The sequence below is a fragment of the Electrona antarctica genome, assembly GCF_951216825.1.
Source record: "Electrona antarctica genome assembly, chromosome: 1".
NCBI classification, from domain to species: Eukaryota; Metazoa; Chordata; class Actinopteri; order Myctophiformes; family Myctophidae; genus Electrona; species Electrona antarctica.
In genome coordinates, this window is record NC_136806.1 from 11,103,844 (window position 1) to 11,124,000 (window position 20,157).

General features: G+C 43.3%; 1 protein-coding gene across 1 annotated transcript; it reads right to left on the reverse strand.

The window, feature by feature from the left end:
• On the reverse strand, window positions 1–18,909 carry LOC306942230 ((Lyso)-N-acylphosphatidylethanolamine lipase-like). Its single transcript, XM_079528010.1, has 8 exons — window positions 18,738–18,909; window positions 15,193–15,278; window positions 13,055–13,159; window positions 11,053–11,341; window positions 9,017–9,213; window positions 6,747–6,861; window positions 3,882–4,068; window positions 1–1,871 (listed from the first exon to the last, which is right to left on the reverse strand). Exons 1-8 carry the CDS (start codon window positions 18,800–18,802, stop codon window positions 1,764–1,766), a joined length of 1,152 nt encoding a protein of 383 aa, XP_079384136.1. The 5' UTR covers window positions 18,803–18,909; the 3' UTR covers window positions 1–1,763.
• Window positions 18,910–20,157: the final 1,248 nt, after the last annotated feature.

Below are 20,157 nucleotides of genomic sequence, written 5' to 3' on the forward strand. Positions count from 1 at the left end.
AAGATTTTTTTTAAATTTCGAGGTCAGGCCTAAATGGGTTAACTCAATGAGGAAATGAGCAGTGGCCACATTGTGATAAACTTGTACATACAATAAATGTCTGTCATATACTGTATACACCAGTGGTCCCCAAAAAACATTCATGTCAAGGAGCCCCAAATTGACACTTATTAGCCCGTGGACCCCCCCCCAAGTGAAAAAGGTATGCTAGGGACCCCCATAAGAGAAGATCTTTACGTGATTCTAAACCCGTTTAATTTCAAGGACCCCCAGTTTGACATGCATTAGTCTACGGACCCCCATTTAATGCCATTTTTTTTAAATCTGAGAACCTAATTTATATTCTAAAAATCAATGTTAATTTTACTCTGAGAGTGTACAAATGGAACCACAGGTCCATTTCGTTCGGAGTTACAGACCCATATGGGTCCATTTGGTTCCAAACTATCAATTAGCTGGGGACCTCAATCAAAGATGCAATCCATATCCATATTTCTGTCCTACTGATGTTTCAAACTTGGAAGTCTGACATAGACCAAATGAACGCTAAAGCTAAGAGAAGTCCGACATTGACCAAATGAACGATACAGCTAAGAGAAAGGGAACGTTGCACGTTGAGCAATATCACTTGTCAGCCAGTAGGTGTCCTACCTGAGACCCACAGGGTCTACATTTCTCAAAAGGACAAGTGGAAGCAACCACTACAGTTGTGCTAGTCTCGCATTGTCGGAAACCCAGAGGTTGCATTGTCAGACTGTTCCCTCTCACAATTCTCAAATGCTTCCGTCATAGCATTTGGAGATTGTGGAATTATCGTCTGGCTATGCGAGACTTCAGTTGTGCTAGTTACTGTATGGTATTACTATACTATATAACATACTCTACCACACAGACTGGTACACAGACTGGTAAAAAAAATAAAAATATTATTTATTTTCTTCTTATAAAATGTGACTAAATTTGACTGAGGGACTGCCATTGGATTTTCATATGAAAGCATGGCATCATAGCTTCAAATAGAGATATTGGTTGTTCAGTTTGACTCACCAGATTTGGAGATATGGCTTATAGAGTAATGTCTTGCAGAAAACAGCAAGTTGAGAAAACAGGCTTGAAAGGTTCACTGCTGTGGTCTCTAACATTACACCTAGCTACATGTTTAAGCATTTATTTCATATTTACATGTCGATTCCAGCTCTGACACTTATTTCAGACATGCTCTAGTATGTGAAGAGTCTGCCTGTGCTATTAACTCATTTTTTAAATGCTGGGGTTTGTGCGATGGCAGGCTCTCAGTCAAATCTGGTCAATAAGTTCTGGATTGCAGCTTTAACACATTTACTGTGTACGGTCTATATACAGTAAAATAGTGTTATTATTAATAGTTATTGATTGTTCAACCAACCAGGCCTTTGTTGCATTGCGTGTTTCAAGTTAACCTCCACAAATGAAACCCTTTTGAGTAGAGGATTCAGAAGATTTAAATCCTGTCAAAACAAATTGCATTGAAACTACTAAAAACAACGTGTTCATTTTTTACAAGGTCATTAGCATGTTGCAGCACTTAAGGAACTTAATGCCCATGTTATGTATTATGTACATACATCATACATCATCCCATATCACATTCTCAAGCCCTACTATGTATGATGTGATATTCTTCCAACTACAAGACCTAAAGAATCTTCTCATTTGTCCATTCTGTTCGTTACTGTCCTGACTTGGTCCACCTCAGAATCAGAGGTGCTCTCCAGGCTTGTGGTTCACACTCGCTCTCGCTCTGGGTCTGCACCGTTGCAAATGTTTTCCACCATTTTGTTGAACTCTTCTGGCTGGTCAGCGTAGACATGGTGAGAGGCGTTGTGTACCAACTGGAAAGAAAAGTGAAAAATAGATGTCAATTTGTCAAACTTGGCAACAACAATCAGGACCAGTGTTTTTGGCAGCACATTTTGATTTTAGTTTTAGTCATAGTCTCTTCAATAGTTTATTTAGTTTTAGTCACATTTTAGTCACCTGGAATGTTTTAGTGTTTGTCTAGTTTTAGTCGACTAGTTTTAGTCGACTAAATATCATACGATTTTAGTCAAATGTATTTTGGCGGGCCTTGATGACCTAATGACTGATTTTACACTTGCTGAAAATAGCCGATCTTGTAGATCTGGTATTTTCATCATGCAACCAAGTGTAAAATGACTTATACTGGATCTCTTGTCCACTAGTCCCTTCCCAACATTTTAGTCTAGTTTTTATTTGTTGACAAAATCGACAGTATATTTATTTTTAGTCATCATGGCTTAGTTTTTATGTCGTTTTCGTCAAAAAAAAAAGGTAGTCGACGGACATTTTTCGTCATAGTATTAGTCGACGAAAACAACACTGATCAGGACCCATGGTAGTCGTTTTGTTCACCGATCATTTGGGGCTTATCTGGCCGATACTCCATAATTATTTACTAATCCCCTGTCAGCGTTACTGACTGTGGACTCTTTATATTTCTATGATGAGTTTAACTCCTACTGTAGCCCCCCTTTCTTTCCATCTGTTCTGAGTCTCATAACTGCTGTAATGCCATGTTTGGTGTTAGCATTATATTATGCTTTAGCTATTGAAAAATAGCAGATCTACAAGCTCATAGCGCGCCACTCGAGCTTGTAGGTCTGCTATTTTTGAAAAATCTAAGAACCACTGACATAAACATAGCTTTTTCAGAAAACGGTCAGGATGTAGAAGACATTTTTAGAATCTGATCTCAGGTCAAAATGGGTTAAACCTATATAGTAAGTACAATATGTATGCATTATGGAATTGGATGTAGTTCCCTTCCTTCACAGTGTGAATGTCAACCCCTCCGATCCAGTTACTGTGGTGTGACATTTAAAGGCAGCTCTCCACCGCTACCGACGTCGGAAGTGTTGGAAAGCAGTGTCAGCTCTCAGGCAACCTTTTCTTCCACACCTTCCAACGACTGATCTCCCGACTTTATGCGACTGCAAGTCTGTATCTGTAGTAGTCCGTTTGGTGGAGAGCTACACGTTCTAGTGCAGTGGGTTTCAACCTTTTGCATAATGCATATCAAGGCCCATTCGGCTTTGGAGCCACGGACCACCATTCCTCTCACACCCAAAACTAAAGAATATTTTGTTGATTGTTGGATAAGATTTTGTCCACAATTCCATACTGTAACTATTGACATGGTGATGGTACCATAAGGAGAGCGAACAGGCAAAACGTTGATCAATATTAAAATTAAGTAATGCAGATGTTTAACAATTTTACTCTTGAGAGCATGAAATCAAATGGACCCGCGATCCTCGAAATCCTCGCGTGCACGCTCGCACGCACGCACGCTGTCTTTATGTGCATAGCTGCTCAAAATGCGATATTCGGGGCTTGATTAGAGCTTAATTTGACGTATACTGTATGAAAAAAAACAATGATCAACGACAGGTCTGCTACAGGTCTGCTCAAGAGGGGCGCGACAACACAAGCGTAAAAAAAAGCGAAACCGAATCCAGGTCTGGTGAGTCCATCACGAAACGGGCACGCTCGCAACAAATTCATGGGACCGCGCTCGCATGAATACGCTTGCGTTGTCGCACCGCGACTTCCCCCGAGCAAAAATGCAGGTCTCATTGAAAATGAACTATAGGCGTGTTTTATCGCTCCCCGTCAAAAGCGGCATAATGGTGAAGTTACCGCCACCATCAGGACTGGGTGTCTAATACTAGGTACTTGCCGCATTAAAATGAGATGTTGTGTATATCACAGATTTTTCTATTGGCATTCAAATGATGATTTAAAATCATGAATAGAGCAGAAGGCACAATCAGCTGCTATTAGGTGGCAATAAGAGGGTTAACCCATGCAGTGCTGCTCACCAGTACTACGGTGTGACTCTCCTTCCTGATGTGTGCCACCATGTTTCCGGAGCTGCTGTCCACCCAGGAGTGCGCTCCGTACAGCATGGTGACGGGCATGGAGGAGGGCAGTTGGTGGACCCTCTGCAGCATGGGCCTCTTGGCCCAGGCCATGGACTCCGTCAGGGCCCGGAAACCCAACTCGCCGCTGCATGGGCAGACCAGACGGGCCGGGATGACGAGATGAGTTGATCAGGGGGAGCGATGGAGGCAGGCGGGAGAAACGGAGAGGTTATATTATTATTAATCTTAAGTAAAGGACGACTTCACCACTTTTCAACCTATCTTCATATAATTGGTCCTCACACATTTATTTTTCCCTGTCTTCCAGTGACATCATTGTTAGGCAGATTCCTTTTTAACCCATTCTGGGCGGGAACCCCCAATAAACATTGTTATAATTTAGCTATTGAAAAATAGCAGATCTACAAGCTCGTAGCGCGCCACCGAGTGGCGCGCTACGAGCTTGTAGGTCTGCTATTTTTAGAAGAATTTTGAAGATTTTTTAAAAATGTCGAGGTCGGGCCTAAATGGGTTAAACAAGATATACATTTTTTTTATATTTCGATTTTTGAGGGGCGCTAGCCGCTCCTATGCCCCAGCTTTGTGTGTACCACAAATGTGATGATTTGAATGGCTGATTTGAATGGCACCGAGTGCCGCGCTACGAGCTTGTAGATCTGCTATATTTGAAAAATTGTAGCGCAAATCTTTGAATATATATATATGTTCCCCTGGAACAACATATTTTCAGATGGGGGTCGACGGCCAATTTCATATATTTTTGGGGGTCCACCACTGTTATAGACACATAGGATTTAGAAGACATTTTGTAGAATCTAGTGTCGGGTCTAAATGGGTTAAGCCATTTTGGGCGGGAACCCCTTTTGGTGTTTCAAGCATTCTGTTATAATTTAGCTATTGAAAAATAGCAGATCTACAAGCTCATAGCGCGCCTTCTGCTATTTTTGAAAAATCACACCTGTGTGAACTGAGTGGTGTAAGGTCTTATATAGCCTGTCTGACGTAATGAAATCATGTCTGACGTAATGAAATCACACCCGGGTGAACATAGCAACCATGCTCATTTTTTCTGCACAGACTAACAAAGCCAGTTGTAGGAGTGGTTTACACCACTCAAAAATCGTAAAATAATGCGGCACAAATCTTTGAATAGGTATATATTCTTTCAGAGCGAACGTTTTTTTTATTTCGACGTCAGGCCTAAATGGGTTAAGCCAGTGATTCTCAACCTTTTGAATTTCAGGGACCCCCTCAGTGTTATTATTTAATGATGGTTACCCAACTACCGTCCCTGTGTTTTCAGGGACCCCCTCAGTGTTATTATTTAATGATGGTTACCCAACTACCGTTCCTGTGTTTTCAGGGACCCCCTCAGTGTTATTATTTAATGATGGTTACCCAACTACCGTTCCTGTGTTTTCAGGGACCCCCTCAGTGTTATTATTTAATGATGGTTACCCAACTACCGTCCCTGTGTTTTCAGGGACCCCCTCAGTGTTATTATTTAATGATGGTTACCCAACTACCGTTCCTGTGTTTTCAGGGACCCCCTCAGTGTTATTGTTTAATGATGGTTACCCAACTACCGTCCCTGTGTTTTCTACCACGGACCCCCTCAGTGTTAGTATTTAATGATGGTTACCCAACTACCGTTCCTGTGTTTTCAGGGACCCCCTCAGTGTTAGTATTTAATGATGGTTACCCAACTACCGTTCCTGTGTTTTCAGGGACCCCCTCAGTGTTATTATTTCAGGGACCCCCTCAGTGTTATTATTTCAGGGACCCCCTCAGTGTTATTATTTAATGACCCCCTCAGTGTTATTGTTTAATGATGGTTACCCAACTACCGTCCCTGTGTTTTCAGGGACCCCCTCAGTGTTATTATTTAATGATGGTTACCCGACTACCGTTCCTGTGTTTTCAGGGACCCCCTCAGTGTTATTATTTAATGATGGTTACCCAACTACCGTTCCTGTGTTTTCAGGGACCCCCTCAGTGTTATTATTTAATGATGGTTACCCGACTACCGTTCCTGTGTTTTCAGGGACCCCCTCAGTGTTATTATTTAATGATGGTTACCCAACTACCGTTCCTGTGTTTTCAGGGACCCCCTCAGTGTTATTATTTAATGATGGTTACCCAACTACCGTCCCTGTGTTTTCAGGGACCCCCTCAGTGTTATTATTTAATGATGGTTACCCAACTACCGTTCCTGTGTTTTCAGGGACCCCCTCAGTGTTATTATTTCAGGGACCCCCTCAGTGTTATTATTTCAGGGACCCCCTCAGTGTTATTATTTAATGATGGTTACCCCCTCAGTGTTATTATTTAATGATGGACCCCCTCAGTGTTATTATTTAATGATGGACCCCCTCAGTGTTATTATTTAATGATGGACCCCCTCAGTGTTATTATTTAATGATGGACCCCCTCAGTGTTATTATTTAATGATGGACCCCCTCAGTGTTATTATTTAATGATGGTTACCCAACTACCGTTCCTGGGACCCCCTCAGTGTTATTATTTAATGATGGTTACCCGACTACCGTTCCTGTGTTTTCTACCACATGGCCTACCAAAGCTTTTTGTTTTCAATGTTTTATTTTATTTCACCAGCTGGGCGGTTTGTTTATCCTGTGGGGAGAGATGGAGTCATTTCAAGAACCCCAAGAGACCGCAATGTGAAATCGCTCACTTTCACACACCCTTGGGCATAAACGGAACAATAAAACAAACAACATTTAAAGTAGTATCAACAACAACTCAAGTCAGTCAGTCGTGTGAAAAGTCATTTCCACCTACCTGGGCGTCTGGGCGTTACAGTGGTAAATGTACTGTGTCATAATTGTATCGTCGTCAAAGAGGTCTTCAAATTTCCTCCTGAAGTCTGGACGGAATCTGTTCACCAAGCCTGGACCTGCAAATGATTACCATTTAGTAGTAGTAGTAATAGGCCTATCTCACAGCCCGCTTTCCACGCCCACTTCCGGTAAATAGTGGTGTCTTTAACGTGAGCATTTACACGTTTTTTTTCTCTGGAGAATCTAAGTACATTTTCTAATGTAAAAATGTGACAGACCAATATTATTATGAAGCAAACAAGATGGTAAATCAGGTCGAACAGATAGAACAAACCTTACCTTGAGAAAACAAAAGTTGTAGACTTCTTAAATTACCTCTGTTAACATCTATGCGTCTATGGAGTGACGTCACGCTATCACCACTAACCCCGAAAGGGGGCGTATTTAGGGGGGCGGGGAAATTCTGTGAGATAGGCTTATCTATTTCTATAAGAGGTCATGGGAGCATTGCTTTTGAACATGTTTGAGGGGCGCCAGCCGCTCCTATGCCCAGCTTTGTGTGTAGCAGAGTAATATAGTAAGAGAGTGGCGACACTAGCGTTGACTCCCATTGTAACAATGGAATGCGGAAGTGCTCATTCTATCTCAATGGGATAGTTCCAGCCATAGGAGCTATGTTTGGAACTATAGCCCATATAGGCACCCGCTTTGCGGCGAGATCACAGCGTGTCGCTACTCTGGTGTGTAGTACCCCATAGTGATGATTTGATTGGCTGAGCAATGTGTGTACCCCATATAGCGATGATTTGATTGGCTGAGCACGGAATGTGATGTATGATGATGCATGATGATAAGAGCGCCCCTCACTTCACACAAGTGATTTTTTTTCCTTTAAAGTTTTGCCTATATAATGACATGCCTGCCTAAAAAAAGGAATGCCAGGGTTAATGCAGTTAACCACTTGAGTACTATTTTATGCTTTGTATGACATGTTGGAAATGGCTGATCTACAAGCTCACAATGCATCGTGAGACGAGATCTGCTATTTTTGCAAAACTTTTGCTAAGTCTGTCTGTGGGCTTTATAAATATTTAACCAATAAAGTATTCACAAGAGCTTGTGACTAGATAACTTTATTATTATTCAACAGGCACATTTTTTCCTGAAAAGTAATGGTTAACTTACATGATTCGTGACTAGGACTACACACACACACCCTAAAATACACTCCAATGTGCTATATGCACACACGCCATTTTGGAAAGAACCTGGGCCACTTCCCTACTTCCTTCACAGGTGTTATCGCTGATACTAATGAAGGCTCTGTTCCATTCTGGTCAAACAGAGTCAAGGTGCTGCTATAGAGCGTCGCAGTCCCGCCCCCTTTCATGACGACGCCAGGCCCAGGAAATTATTCCCAATGCATTTTTCCTATAGACATTTCAAAAAGTATTTATTTAAAGACGGTTACGCCGCGGACCAAGCCAACTCGAGTCGTGACAACTCATGACAACAAACACAATATTTTGGACCAAACAAATAATTACAAAGAAGAAAAACAACCAAAAAAGTGTTGTAACCTGCCGTTTTTTTCTTCTTTGTAATATTTGTTTGGTCCAAAATATTGTGTTTTGTTGTCATGAGTTGTCACGACTTGAGTTGGCTTTGTCCACGGCGTAAACGTCTTTAAATACATACTTTTTGAAATGTCTGAGGAAAATGAACAGAGAATCATTTCCTGGGCCCTGGTAGGGGGCGGGACTGCGACGCTCTATAGTGCATGTAGAAGGCTCACTGGAAACACTCTGCTACCCCAGTGGGTCTTTAAAGTGTCCTTGAGTGGGTTCCAAATGGCCCTGTGCGGGCGTGTAACTCTGAGAGTGTACAAATGGACCCGTAAAGGTCCATTTGGTTCCATTTGTACCCTCAGACTTATGGGTGTCCTTGCAATTAAAAAAGTTTGAGAACCACCATTCTGGGCGGGAACCCCTTTTGGTGTTTTAGACATTGTTATAAGTTAGCTATTGAAAAATAGCAGATCTACAAGCTCATAGCGCGCCACCGAGTGGCGCGCTACGAGCTTGTAGGTCTGCTATTTTTGAAAGTTTTTGAAAATGCGGCACAAATCTTTGAATATATATTCTTTCAGAAGACTTTTTTTTTTTTTTTACGTCAGGTCAAAATGGGTTAATTATTGTCATCGGTAACACCTGTGAAGGAAGTAGGAAAGCGGCCCAGAAGTGTGCATTATATTCCTATCTGATTTCTTACCCAATGGGCCGGCAACTCTAATGACAGCCAGGGGATTGAAGAGCGACAGGACGGATGCTACAGCCCTCACCCAGCGCGGAGGAGGTGGCCTCTTGATCACCTCGGGCCCCGTGCCCTCAGGGGAGCCCTGGCTCTGGGCTTCTGGCTGGGATCGCTCAGGGAAACCCCACGGGTCCACGAGAATTAGACTAGTGACCCTGACGAGAAGAGAAGGTGAATATGGCAGCGGTGGCCGAACGGATAGCGGCACGGTCTTGATACCGAAAGGTTGCCAGTATAATCAGCCGTCCGACACGTTAAAATTACCACCGCTGAAGTGCCCTTGAACAAGGCATTGAACCACTACGATGAAATGTGTTCTATGAGCAGGGCCTGGCTGGAAACAAGTTCTTGAGCTTAGCCCAGATACCCTGGGTAAATATAGTAATCATTTCATTTCATATATGATCCTGCATCAATGATCTGCCATATATTCATCATTTAGGTTACCGATGTTGTGACATACTGTGGCTAGCAGATTGCTACAAAGCTAAAACATTATTCAGACAATTCATGACCAGTCCCATTTGTGTGTCTGTGGCCAGTAAAATATATATAAAGTATTGATTTCTGTTGAATTAATACAAACACCTACGTTCATCAAATATTCTACAAATGTCTTCTAAATCATGAGTTTTCTGAAAAACCTGTGTTTCTATATCAGTGGTTCTCAAACAATTTCATGTCAAGGAAGGACTCCCAAAAATATATGTATTTGGCCGCCGACCCCCATCTGAAAATGTTGTTCCAGGGACCCCCTGAAGCATAGATTTGAGTTAAAAACATTCGCTCTGAAAGAATATTTATTCAAAGTTTGCGCCACATTTTCACGATTTTTCAAAAATAGCAGACTGCCGCACTACGAGCTCGTAGATCTGCTATTTTTCAATAGCTAAAGTAGAACAGAATGCTTAAAACAGGGGTTCTCAACCTTTTTGGCCGGGGACCCCCGAAAATGCTTTGGCAACGTCTCGGGACCCCCGCCCCGCCCCCTCCTGACCCCCAATATAAATTGACTGCTACAATAACCTTAATAATAGAGACAATACACCATAAATAAATACTGAAACCATAATCATTAGGGAAGGTGTATGCATGTACTATGTGTACTATATGTAAACTCTTCATTTCCACTTTACAGCCATTCAGTTGGTAAAAAAAAAAAAAAACCCTCGAGGGGTCGCGACCCACGGGTTGAGAACCCCTGGCTTAAAACACCAAAAGGGGTTCCCGCCCAAAATGGGTTAAGCACCAACTCGACAACTGGCCCCTTTTCTTTTCCACCAGGGTTGAACCGAATGGATGGGTTATTTTTTCCCGCCTAATATTGAACCAGTTCAGAGTGTTTCCACTGAAGATTAAATGGTTCACAGTTCCCTAAAAGTTGGTTCGGAACTGGAACCAAGAAATGGCCGCCGGTTCCGTCAAAGCACCAATAATAAGCTTCCAAGAATCTAGAACGGAACCTGTTCTGGAACCAAAGTTATTTTGGTGGAAAAGGGGCCAATGTTAACTCAGGGGGAGGTGTGTGTGACTGCTTAAATCAGTCATTACCCACACCACAAATACTGTAGGTTGGTAATACTGTATTCTGCAGCTCTAGTTTAGATTAAAGGAGCATTCAGTGATTTGAGTGATTTGGAAAACCACCCAGTCCGCCCCGGTAACAAAATGTGCACATGCACGCTCTACAGTGGGGGGAAGTGCAACAGGCCAACAGCATGTGCACCCACCCGCCCCCACTCGATCATGATTGGAGGAAGGCTTTGCCACCCGCCACCAAAACTGAAACTAGGGGTTTTTGACCCCAGGGGCTCACTGGGGACAGGGAGGAACTCCTTATATGGTCAGCACACTCTATAGTAGGGAGGATTATCCAGAAAAAAAGAAAAAATAAGTGATATTTAGATTAAGTCAAATCACTGAACATACCTTTAAGCAAAAGTGCCTTAAAAATATATAATACATTTGAAACATCAACACCATAGCCATGTTACCTGGATGGGTGCTGGATGGCATAGGACGTGGCCAGATATCCACCCAGGCTGTGTCCCAAGAGGATCATCTTCTCCAGTCCCAGCGACTCTCTCCAGAGCTCTATGGAGTTGACAAACTGCTCCTCCGCCAGGGCGGCGTCCGCGGGGAAGGGGGGCCGCGAGCTCCGCCCGAAGCCCAGGAGGTCGAAGGCGTACACGGGCCGGCCGCGGCTCAGTGCGTCCAGGTTCCTGATCCACAGGCCCACCCCGCCCCCGAACCCATGGACCATCACCAGGGGAGTCTTGTCACCTGGTGGTGTGTTGGGAGGCAGGAGGGAGGAGAACAACAACAGAGAGGTGTATATGGAGGTGAATGAGGGAGACGGAGAAAGAGAAATAGATCAACCCGCTAATAAGACCTGGAGCGCATCTGTGTCGCCTTATAGCGTTTAACCACGTCGTCAACCATTATTTTGAACTTTAGCCGTTGAAAAATGGCAGATCTACAAGCTCGTAGAGCGGCACCGAGTGCCGCACTACGAGCTTGTGGATCTGCTATTTTTTTTATTAATCATGAAAACGTGTACATCTTTGAATATAATATTCTTTCACAGCAAACGTTTTTAACTAAAATCTTTGCTGCTGGGGGGGTCCCTGGTAGAAAACATTTTCAGATGGGGGTCGGAGGCTGAATACATCCTTGACTTGAAATAGATTTAGAATAGGGATGTGCCGATGGGACATTTTGGCCGATATCGATATCCGATATATAATTAATTGCTGTTATGGCCGATTACCGATGTCGATATGATCTCATTCTGTATTGAAAAATTATAATTTTGTCCATTCTGAAAGATACATGTAACAGGGTGTCTGCACTGCATGCTGCAAGTCAGATTTAACTTTAATACCTTTTTATATTTAATATTGTGAGCTTGTAGATCTGTTCAAGCTGTTACTTTGGGCTTGTTTATCTGTAAAGACAGACCGATTAATTGGACCGATTAATTAATCTGTCTGATTGATTAATCGAACCGATGCCGATTAATCTAAAAACAACTCAAATCGGCTGATACCGATGTGTTTGCCGATTAATCTCCCATCACTAATTTAGAACCACTGATATAGAAACACATGTTTTGCGGAAAACGGTCATGATTTGGAAGAGATTTGTAGAATCTGGTCTCAGGTCTTAATGGGGTTAAAGACTGATATATGCCATAGTGACAAAGTCTGGCAGACACCAAAGCTCAATTTATACTCCAGTGCATTACTGTCACTTGCCAAAAATAACTGATCTTCAAGTTAAGATGTTGCATCAAATATATTTTTGTGTGTGTGTGGAAAGCAACACAATGTTAGTCTCACATGAGACGATCGGAGATCTCTGCCTACCGATAAAGACTGTGGAGAGCAGAGAAGAAAACCTCTGCTAACCTACTGCTTTGGGACTTTTTTAATCTCCCAATTATTTCCACATATTTTTAGCCACTATATCAAATTTAGATGTCACCAGTCAGTGGGCTAGATATCTCTGACTGTCTGGCAATGTGAGACTAAAGGCCGGTACACATACTGCAATATTTTTTTTATTATCGCTCACGACGTACCCTGTCAGACTATCCGATTAAAATCGAATAAATCCTTGCTGTTTATTTCTCTTGAGACTGGTCACACTGCACGTTTTTCACATACATAATAAAAATATTGTGTAAAAACAGGGGAGGGGGTGGTAACATCGCGGGGGGGGGGGGGGGGGGGGGGGGGTGACGCGTCACCAGGCGGTGCTAGCATCTGAAAAGACGAAGGAATTGAAGAAGAAAACAAAGAAAAGGAAAATCTGGACACGTTGCTGGATGACCATGAAACGGAAACATACGGAGAGGAAAATACGGCATCCATGCACTAAGCAACCATAGGTTAGGGTTTGTAATAAAGTAACAAGCAGCATGACCCAAAGAAAGGCCATGGTGGACTTGCATCCATTTAATCAGTTAGCCAACAACATGAGAGTGAGTAGTACCCGTGTCTGCTGGTTTCGGGGCCTTCTTGTTGGTTAGGGTCAGTGTCCATATCCTGTCTTGGTTTGGAAGGGTCACAAACCTGGCCCATAAATCATTCTGAATACCTGTAACCGTTAAAAAGAAAACACATTTTCAGGTCTATAGATGTGTCTTCTTTTAAAACTATTGAAAAGAAATCCCACCCATATTATCATCATACATCAATCACACATCACATTCCGTGCTCAACCATTCATATCATCACAATTGTCATTCCGGCCAAACGCTTTTGGCGTCTTCACTTTTATCTTCAATATGTACTTTGCTCAGCCAATCAAATCATCGCTATGGGGTGATCAGCCAATCACAAGCCAATGTTTGTGTATTTACACAAACCCCGGAACGCTGGGCATAGGAGGGGGCTAGCGCCCCTCAAAAATATATCATGTACCACAAAAGAGCTGCATCATGCATTAACATTCTGACGCGATTGACAACAAAAAAGCTAAAGTTTTACAGTCACAGGGTAGGTCAGCAGGTCAGCGACTTCAAGTCCCTCGGAATACACATCTCAAGGGACCTGAAGTGGGCCACACACACACCACAAAAGTGGTGAAAAACCGCCTGAAGAAGTTCAGAGTGAGCCCCCGCATTCTCAGCATTCTACAAGAGTGCCAAAGAGTGTTCTGACGAGCGGCACCACTGCCTGGTTCGGGATCTGCACCTCCGCAGAACAGAAAGCACTGCAGAGGGTGGCAGCCTCTGCCAGCCATAGCCATAGCCTGTTCAAGCCACTGCCGCACCCACGGCAAACGGCAAATGTTTCCAGAGCATCAAGAGCAGCACCACCAGACTCTTGGAACAGTTTCTACTTGTCAACGATTAGACTGCTGAAGAAGTACTACGTCTGGTGACACTGCACAGACTGAACTGAATTTGTCTCTTGTTTTAACCCATTTTGGGCAGGACCCCCTTTTGGTGTTTTAAAGTTAAAGTATTGGAAATTGGAAATACTCAAGTAAAGTATAAATACCTCAAAATTGTACTTAAGTACAGTACTTAAGTAGAAGTACTTAGTTACTTTACACCACTGAACAGAACAGACCAATGACATTGACCAATGACAATGACACAGTGATCAAAGGTTGGACCAATCATAATCATCCAGTTGACACCAGCCAGGCCAATCAGCATGAGGCAGTTGTGCCTGTACATCACTGCACTTCCATTAAAACCCTTTTTATGCAAATTGAATATAGACGGCAGGAAATTAAATAAAAACTATCGTCCCATATTTCCACATTGTGACTCTTACAATAGGCAATGAGAGTCCATGTCAATCACTGTGCACATAAAACAGATCCGGTCTAAGAGCCACATTATCAGTAATCAAATTGTTCGCCTCTATCATCCTTCCATTCCATCCTATCCTATGTGAAAATTGGTAGCAATTTAAAGCTGGCAAAATATGTGACAATCTTGTAGACATCACATAACGTCAGTGTGATTGTGGTTTGTTTATTAGCAGAGTTCAACCTAGCTGTATTTTTTAATCCAGCAGCCAGCCACATAATATGTGGCTGGCTGGCTGACTTTAGTTGTCACTGTACAATACTTTGAAACAGTTGTCATGTTGCACACATGCGTATATGTTGCGATGCTTTAAAAACGGCTGAACTAATTCAACCCAATACTTCGTTAACTGGGGTCTCCCAGGGGTCTGTACTTGGTCCCCTCCTTTTTTTCCCCCTCTACACCAAATCACTTTGTAAAAAAAGATCATCTACAATAGCTCACCGTGCGTTGTAAACTTAAGCTACTAGGCTTGCAGATTGGATATTTTCGCTGAATGTTCGCTGTATTAACTTATGACATGCCCAGATTGAATAGGGATGGAGAAGAGAGTTGTGATGTAATTTGCATCACAGCGAAATGTTGCGCAATAACAGTGTGTGTGACAAAAGTAATATTTGTACAGTAAATATGACAGTTGCGTGGATGCAATGTAATGCAGCTGGATTCTGGGAGCGTGCAGATTTTTTTTTGCATGGAGAGATGTGTTAACAGTGTGGTTTGGTAGGAGAAGGAGCACGGATAAACGGCCATGTGCTTGTGTACCCCCTGTCTATTAGGGTAGAAGGATAGAGAAGACTCTTACAGGCAAGGATCTTGGCTTCGACGCTTTTCAACAGGGACATGGATGTTGGACACCAGGATGGCCACCAAGTTGAAGACGAACCTGGCCTGGGAGAGAGAGAGAGAGAGAGAAACAAATATATTTAATTTAGAGGGACAGCATGTTACCCTTTGTGTAGGCCAGTGGTTCTCACCCTCTTTAATTTCAGGACCCCCACAGTTCGATATGCATGATGATTTTTACCGTCTGGGAGCCCAATCTAAAATCCCCACAGTGCTCCATCCGTACGCAGAGTTACAGACACGTGCATTTGATCCTAACGTTCAATCACTTAGCTCAGCTGGCGACGCCCTGGAACCTTCAGAGGTGCACCACGGACTCCACGTTGATAACCAAACCACTGATATAGGCGTATATACATTGAACCATATCAGTGCATGCCGTGACTTGTTAGCATCCACACAAAGGGTATCACTATCCAGGGTAAAGGTCTGCACGGAGAATGTTACTGTATGTTAAGTACACACACAGTACACACCCCTACTTCCCTCTCACGTTTCATGCCTGCATTGATAAGAGCAGTGTCATTCTGTAAGTCTGCCACATATTTGTTCTGGGTTGGGTTAGGTTTGGAAAAGTGGAGATAACGTAATATATGGCACGATATCGGTGTATAGGGGAACATTCTAGCAGCAAAATAAGTGACTAGAATGATCCCCTGTACCAGTGGTCTTCAACCCTTTTCATATCAAGGTCCTTGTTCATTCGGCATTAGAGCCACGGACCACCATTTGATGACATTAAAGGCCTATTTGTAGTCTGGATTTTCGGTGGTGAGGTGACCACCGGAGCTGAAATAACGTTGAGCGGTGGTGAGTAAAAACAGAGAGAAGGGCTGGAGCGGTGGCGGTGGTTTGCTCTTCACCGCGGCTTGTGACGTCATGTTGTAGTTCGGTGGTCACCTAACCACCGAAAATCCAGGCTATGTATGAGCCTTTAGCCTCTCAGACCCAAAACTAAGAATATTTTGTTGTCGGTGGATAAGATTTTGTCATGATGTAATGATGTTGGTACCATAGGAGAGATAACAGCCAAACGTTGATCAATTATTCTACATTCTCTAATTGTCTAAACTTCTTGTAAATTATGTAATGCAGATGCTTAACAATACTTTAACGTAAATGGTCCATTTGGACGTTTCATTTTACACTCAAGAGTTAAAGATCTAAAAGGGTCCATTCGGTTACCAAACTCTCCATCATTTAGCTGAGGACCACCTGGAACCCCCTCAAGGACCACTGGTTGAGAACCACTGCCCTACTATAGTTAGTGGAAGCTCAGAGCACACAGTAAATGAAGCAATGGCGGGTCAATAATCAACAGGCAGTTCAGCAGTGCTGTTGCTGCTGAGTCACTCACGATGAGGTGTGTCCCTCCGCTGAGCGGAGCGTCACTCACACAGATGTCACCTCTTGTTGTCTTCAACAACAAACGGAACCTAATGTGCGTCACACCCCTCCGCAGCTGTCAAGATCACAAGTAAGACGCGTAAAACGTGGGAAGCGAACAAAGCTGTTGTGGCAGTCTCTCACACACACACACACACACACACACACACACACACACACACACACACACACACACACACACACACACACACACACACACACACACACACACACACACACACACACACACACACACACACACACACACACACACACACACACACACACACACACACACACACACACACACACACACACACACCTCTCTGTATCGGTCCAATTTCAGTTGCCCTCTGGTGGCGGGCGGGTGATGTACAGCGTGACACACACACAGACACACAGACAGACAGACAGTTTTGGCCAGCTTCTATAGGTAGTGCTCACTTCATTCGCAATCACTTCGTTCGCAACAACGTGAGTGTTTGAGAGTACAGTGTACACAATGTCCTGAAATATGCCATGGTCGATTCTGTAAGATGGGTACAAGAGGAGAGAGCACTAAGGAAAAGTGGGCACCTCAATGTAAAACTTGGCATTTTGTGCAAAAAAAAAAAAAAGACGTCCCAGTAGCTTAGCCTGGCTAATAAGCCAGACCAAATCAGCCGTTGTTAAAAGAAAATTGCCTGCATACCGCGACAGTGTTGTGTGATATTAGTCTGGCTTATTAGCCAGCTACCCTCGATCAGTCCCGTTAGGGAAAAACCAGGGCCACACAATCCGGAACTACTCTGCCGGGACTGGGTATGCGGGAGGATCGCATCAATCTGGCATGTGGATTCCATGGAAGGATTAGGCTCTGTGGGTTGCCTCTTGTCCGGGCCCTTCCTACGTCTCACCAGGTCCACTCCTGCTCTCACCAGGTCCAGCCCCTGTGCGTCGCACCAGACTCCCAGCACCAGGCACTTCATTCAGGAGTGGTGGATTACTGGATTCTCGAGCCGCAATGGTTCTGCAGGCTCCACCTGGCCCATGGTGGTGCCGCAGGCTCCACTTGCGGCTTGAATAGCCCTCCTAAAAGGCCTCACCGTGGGTTTGTTGGGCTTCTTCCTCACGGAAGACACAGGCTGGGGCACCAACCCATACTGCTCCCGGTTGCCGTCTACATTCCGGCTGCCACCCGTCTCTCCGGTGGTCACCAGACTATTCCTGGTTGTCACGTAGTCTATTCCTATGAGTCACTATAAATAGAATAACTAAAACAAAAATACATCGCATGGATGCACCTGGGACGTATCCTCAGTGATGTATCCCAAGGTCATCGGGTTTCGGGTCTTTCAACATCATACCCTGCCTCACTCAGGTGACCCAGCCGGGGTGATCAAGTCCCGACTTAAGTCGCAGTAGCTACCCTCGATCAGTCCCTTCAGCCGTTTCGACCGAAAATCAGGTGCAGCGTCCCTTAGGGAAAAACCAGGGACACACAATCCGTTCCTCCGGGCCGGGGTGATCAAGTCCCGAATTACATCCCAGTTATATATATATATATATATATATATATATATATATATATATATATATATATATATGAGATATTTATTTTAGTTTTTGAAAAATGGTCTTTAGTAATATAAATTATACATGATTTGAACATTCTTGTAAGTTGTTACAAGCATTGTAAAGCAGTGGATTTGGTGTTGTGACCTTAAATGACCTTAAATGTCAATGTTCAATTGTGTTCTAATCATGTGTACAGTGTACTTTACATATAAATATACTTAAATACATCCACAAACCTTTTTTCTTCTTCTTTAACAATTTGGACAAAATAGCCAATTTTACACCGATGTGCCCACTCTCCCTATAGTGCCCACTCTTCCTGTTACTGCCTGGTCCCTAGAATAATGGATTTCTTTTTAGCCAACTTTATGTTGTGTTAGCGGCCACGCTAACATAATAAAATAATAATAATATAATAAAATAATAAAATGTTCGACTTGTGTTAAACGTTACCTAGGTTGATGCAATGAGGTTGTAAAAGACAAAGGAAGGAAGTTATGTAATTTAATGTAAACAAACATCACACTACTGTAAATCAATCTATAGTACAATACTACTTACTCTGTCTCACAATCGTTCTGCATCGGAGGAGGAGCGGGAGAGGTGGTGGTCGAAACAGGATCCATTCAATGTCATATTCCGGTGTATATAATAATATATCAATATATTATAATAATAAAAAGTCCTTGACGAGCGTCCGCTTCTCCCTTCAGTGCGTTTTGTAACATCAGAGCAGCTGATTGACTGTTGAAGCCACTGGAACACGGGCGGAGTTTAAGCTCGGACTGTATTCTATGTAACACCCCGAAACCAGTGTTGCCATGTCCGCTTATTATAAGCGACTGTGGGCTTCTTTTTCTGTTGATTGATTGATTTATTAACAGTTTGCAGAATTACAGTACATTTCAGGTACAATACAAAAAAACTTAACTGAGTGGATGACGCCATAAAGCATTACCCTTGTTTACAATAGGGCCCACCATTTTCAATTAATCAAAAAGTAGCTGCAATGTAGCTCCTAAACGAAGTGTTGTCGCTTATTTGGTCTCTTGTTTCCTAATGTCGTTTAAACCAGTGATGCTCACAGTCACACATTTTCATGTCAAGGACTTCCAGAATCCAGATTAATATATTTGCCCAAGACCCTATACATCTAGAAATATTTTGTGCCAACAGGGACCCCCATAAAAGATTAGTGGTGTGTTGTTAAAATGTTTCAAAGAATACTCTACTTTTTTCCCCTCCATGCTAGTTTTGAAAATAGCAGATCTACAAGCTCACAACGCGTCGCATTGCGAATTTTATAATATGGATAGGGAAGTCTGGAACACTCTGGTGGAGCTGTTGCCCCTGCGATCCAGGTTCCATCCTGGAGGCTAATCTTTCCGGTGATAAAATGGCCACCAACGTAATCAAAAAAGTCAACCATAGAACAAGATTCCTCTACAGGATCTCCTCACTGGTCAACAAAAACACCTTGAAGACCTTAACAGGAGCCCTTGTACAGGGTTTCTTTGACTATGCATGCATCTCCTGGTACCACAGCACCTCAAAGGCCCTTAAAACCAGGCTCCAGACTTCCCAAAACAAACTGGTCAGGCTCCTACTTGATCTAGCCCCCCGAACCCACCTCACCCCTGCCCACTTCGACAGGCTGGAATGGCTTAGGGTCGACGACAGAGTACAGCATCTTGCAATGGGTCTGGTCCACAAGATTCGATACACCACCAAGATACCCATGTACCTGTCTAGATACTTCCTTAATGTTAACGAAGTCCACACCCACAACACCAGAGGGAGTGCAACGAACCATGTACAACCCAGATTCGGCACAAACAAGGGACTAAATTCTTTTCGCTCCTATGCCACCAAAATGTGGAACGCCCTACCAACTGTCATTAAGACATGCGAATCCCTTGACTCCTTCAAAACCGCTCTCAAAGGGCACCTACGGATGGCTGCAATTCGAAACTGGCCCCCG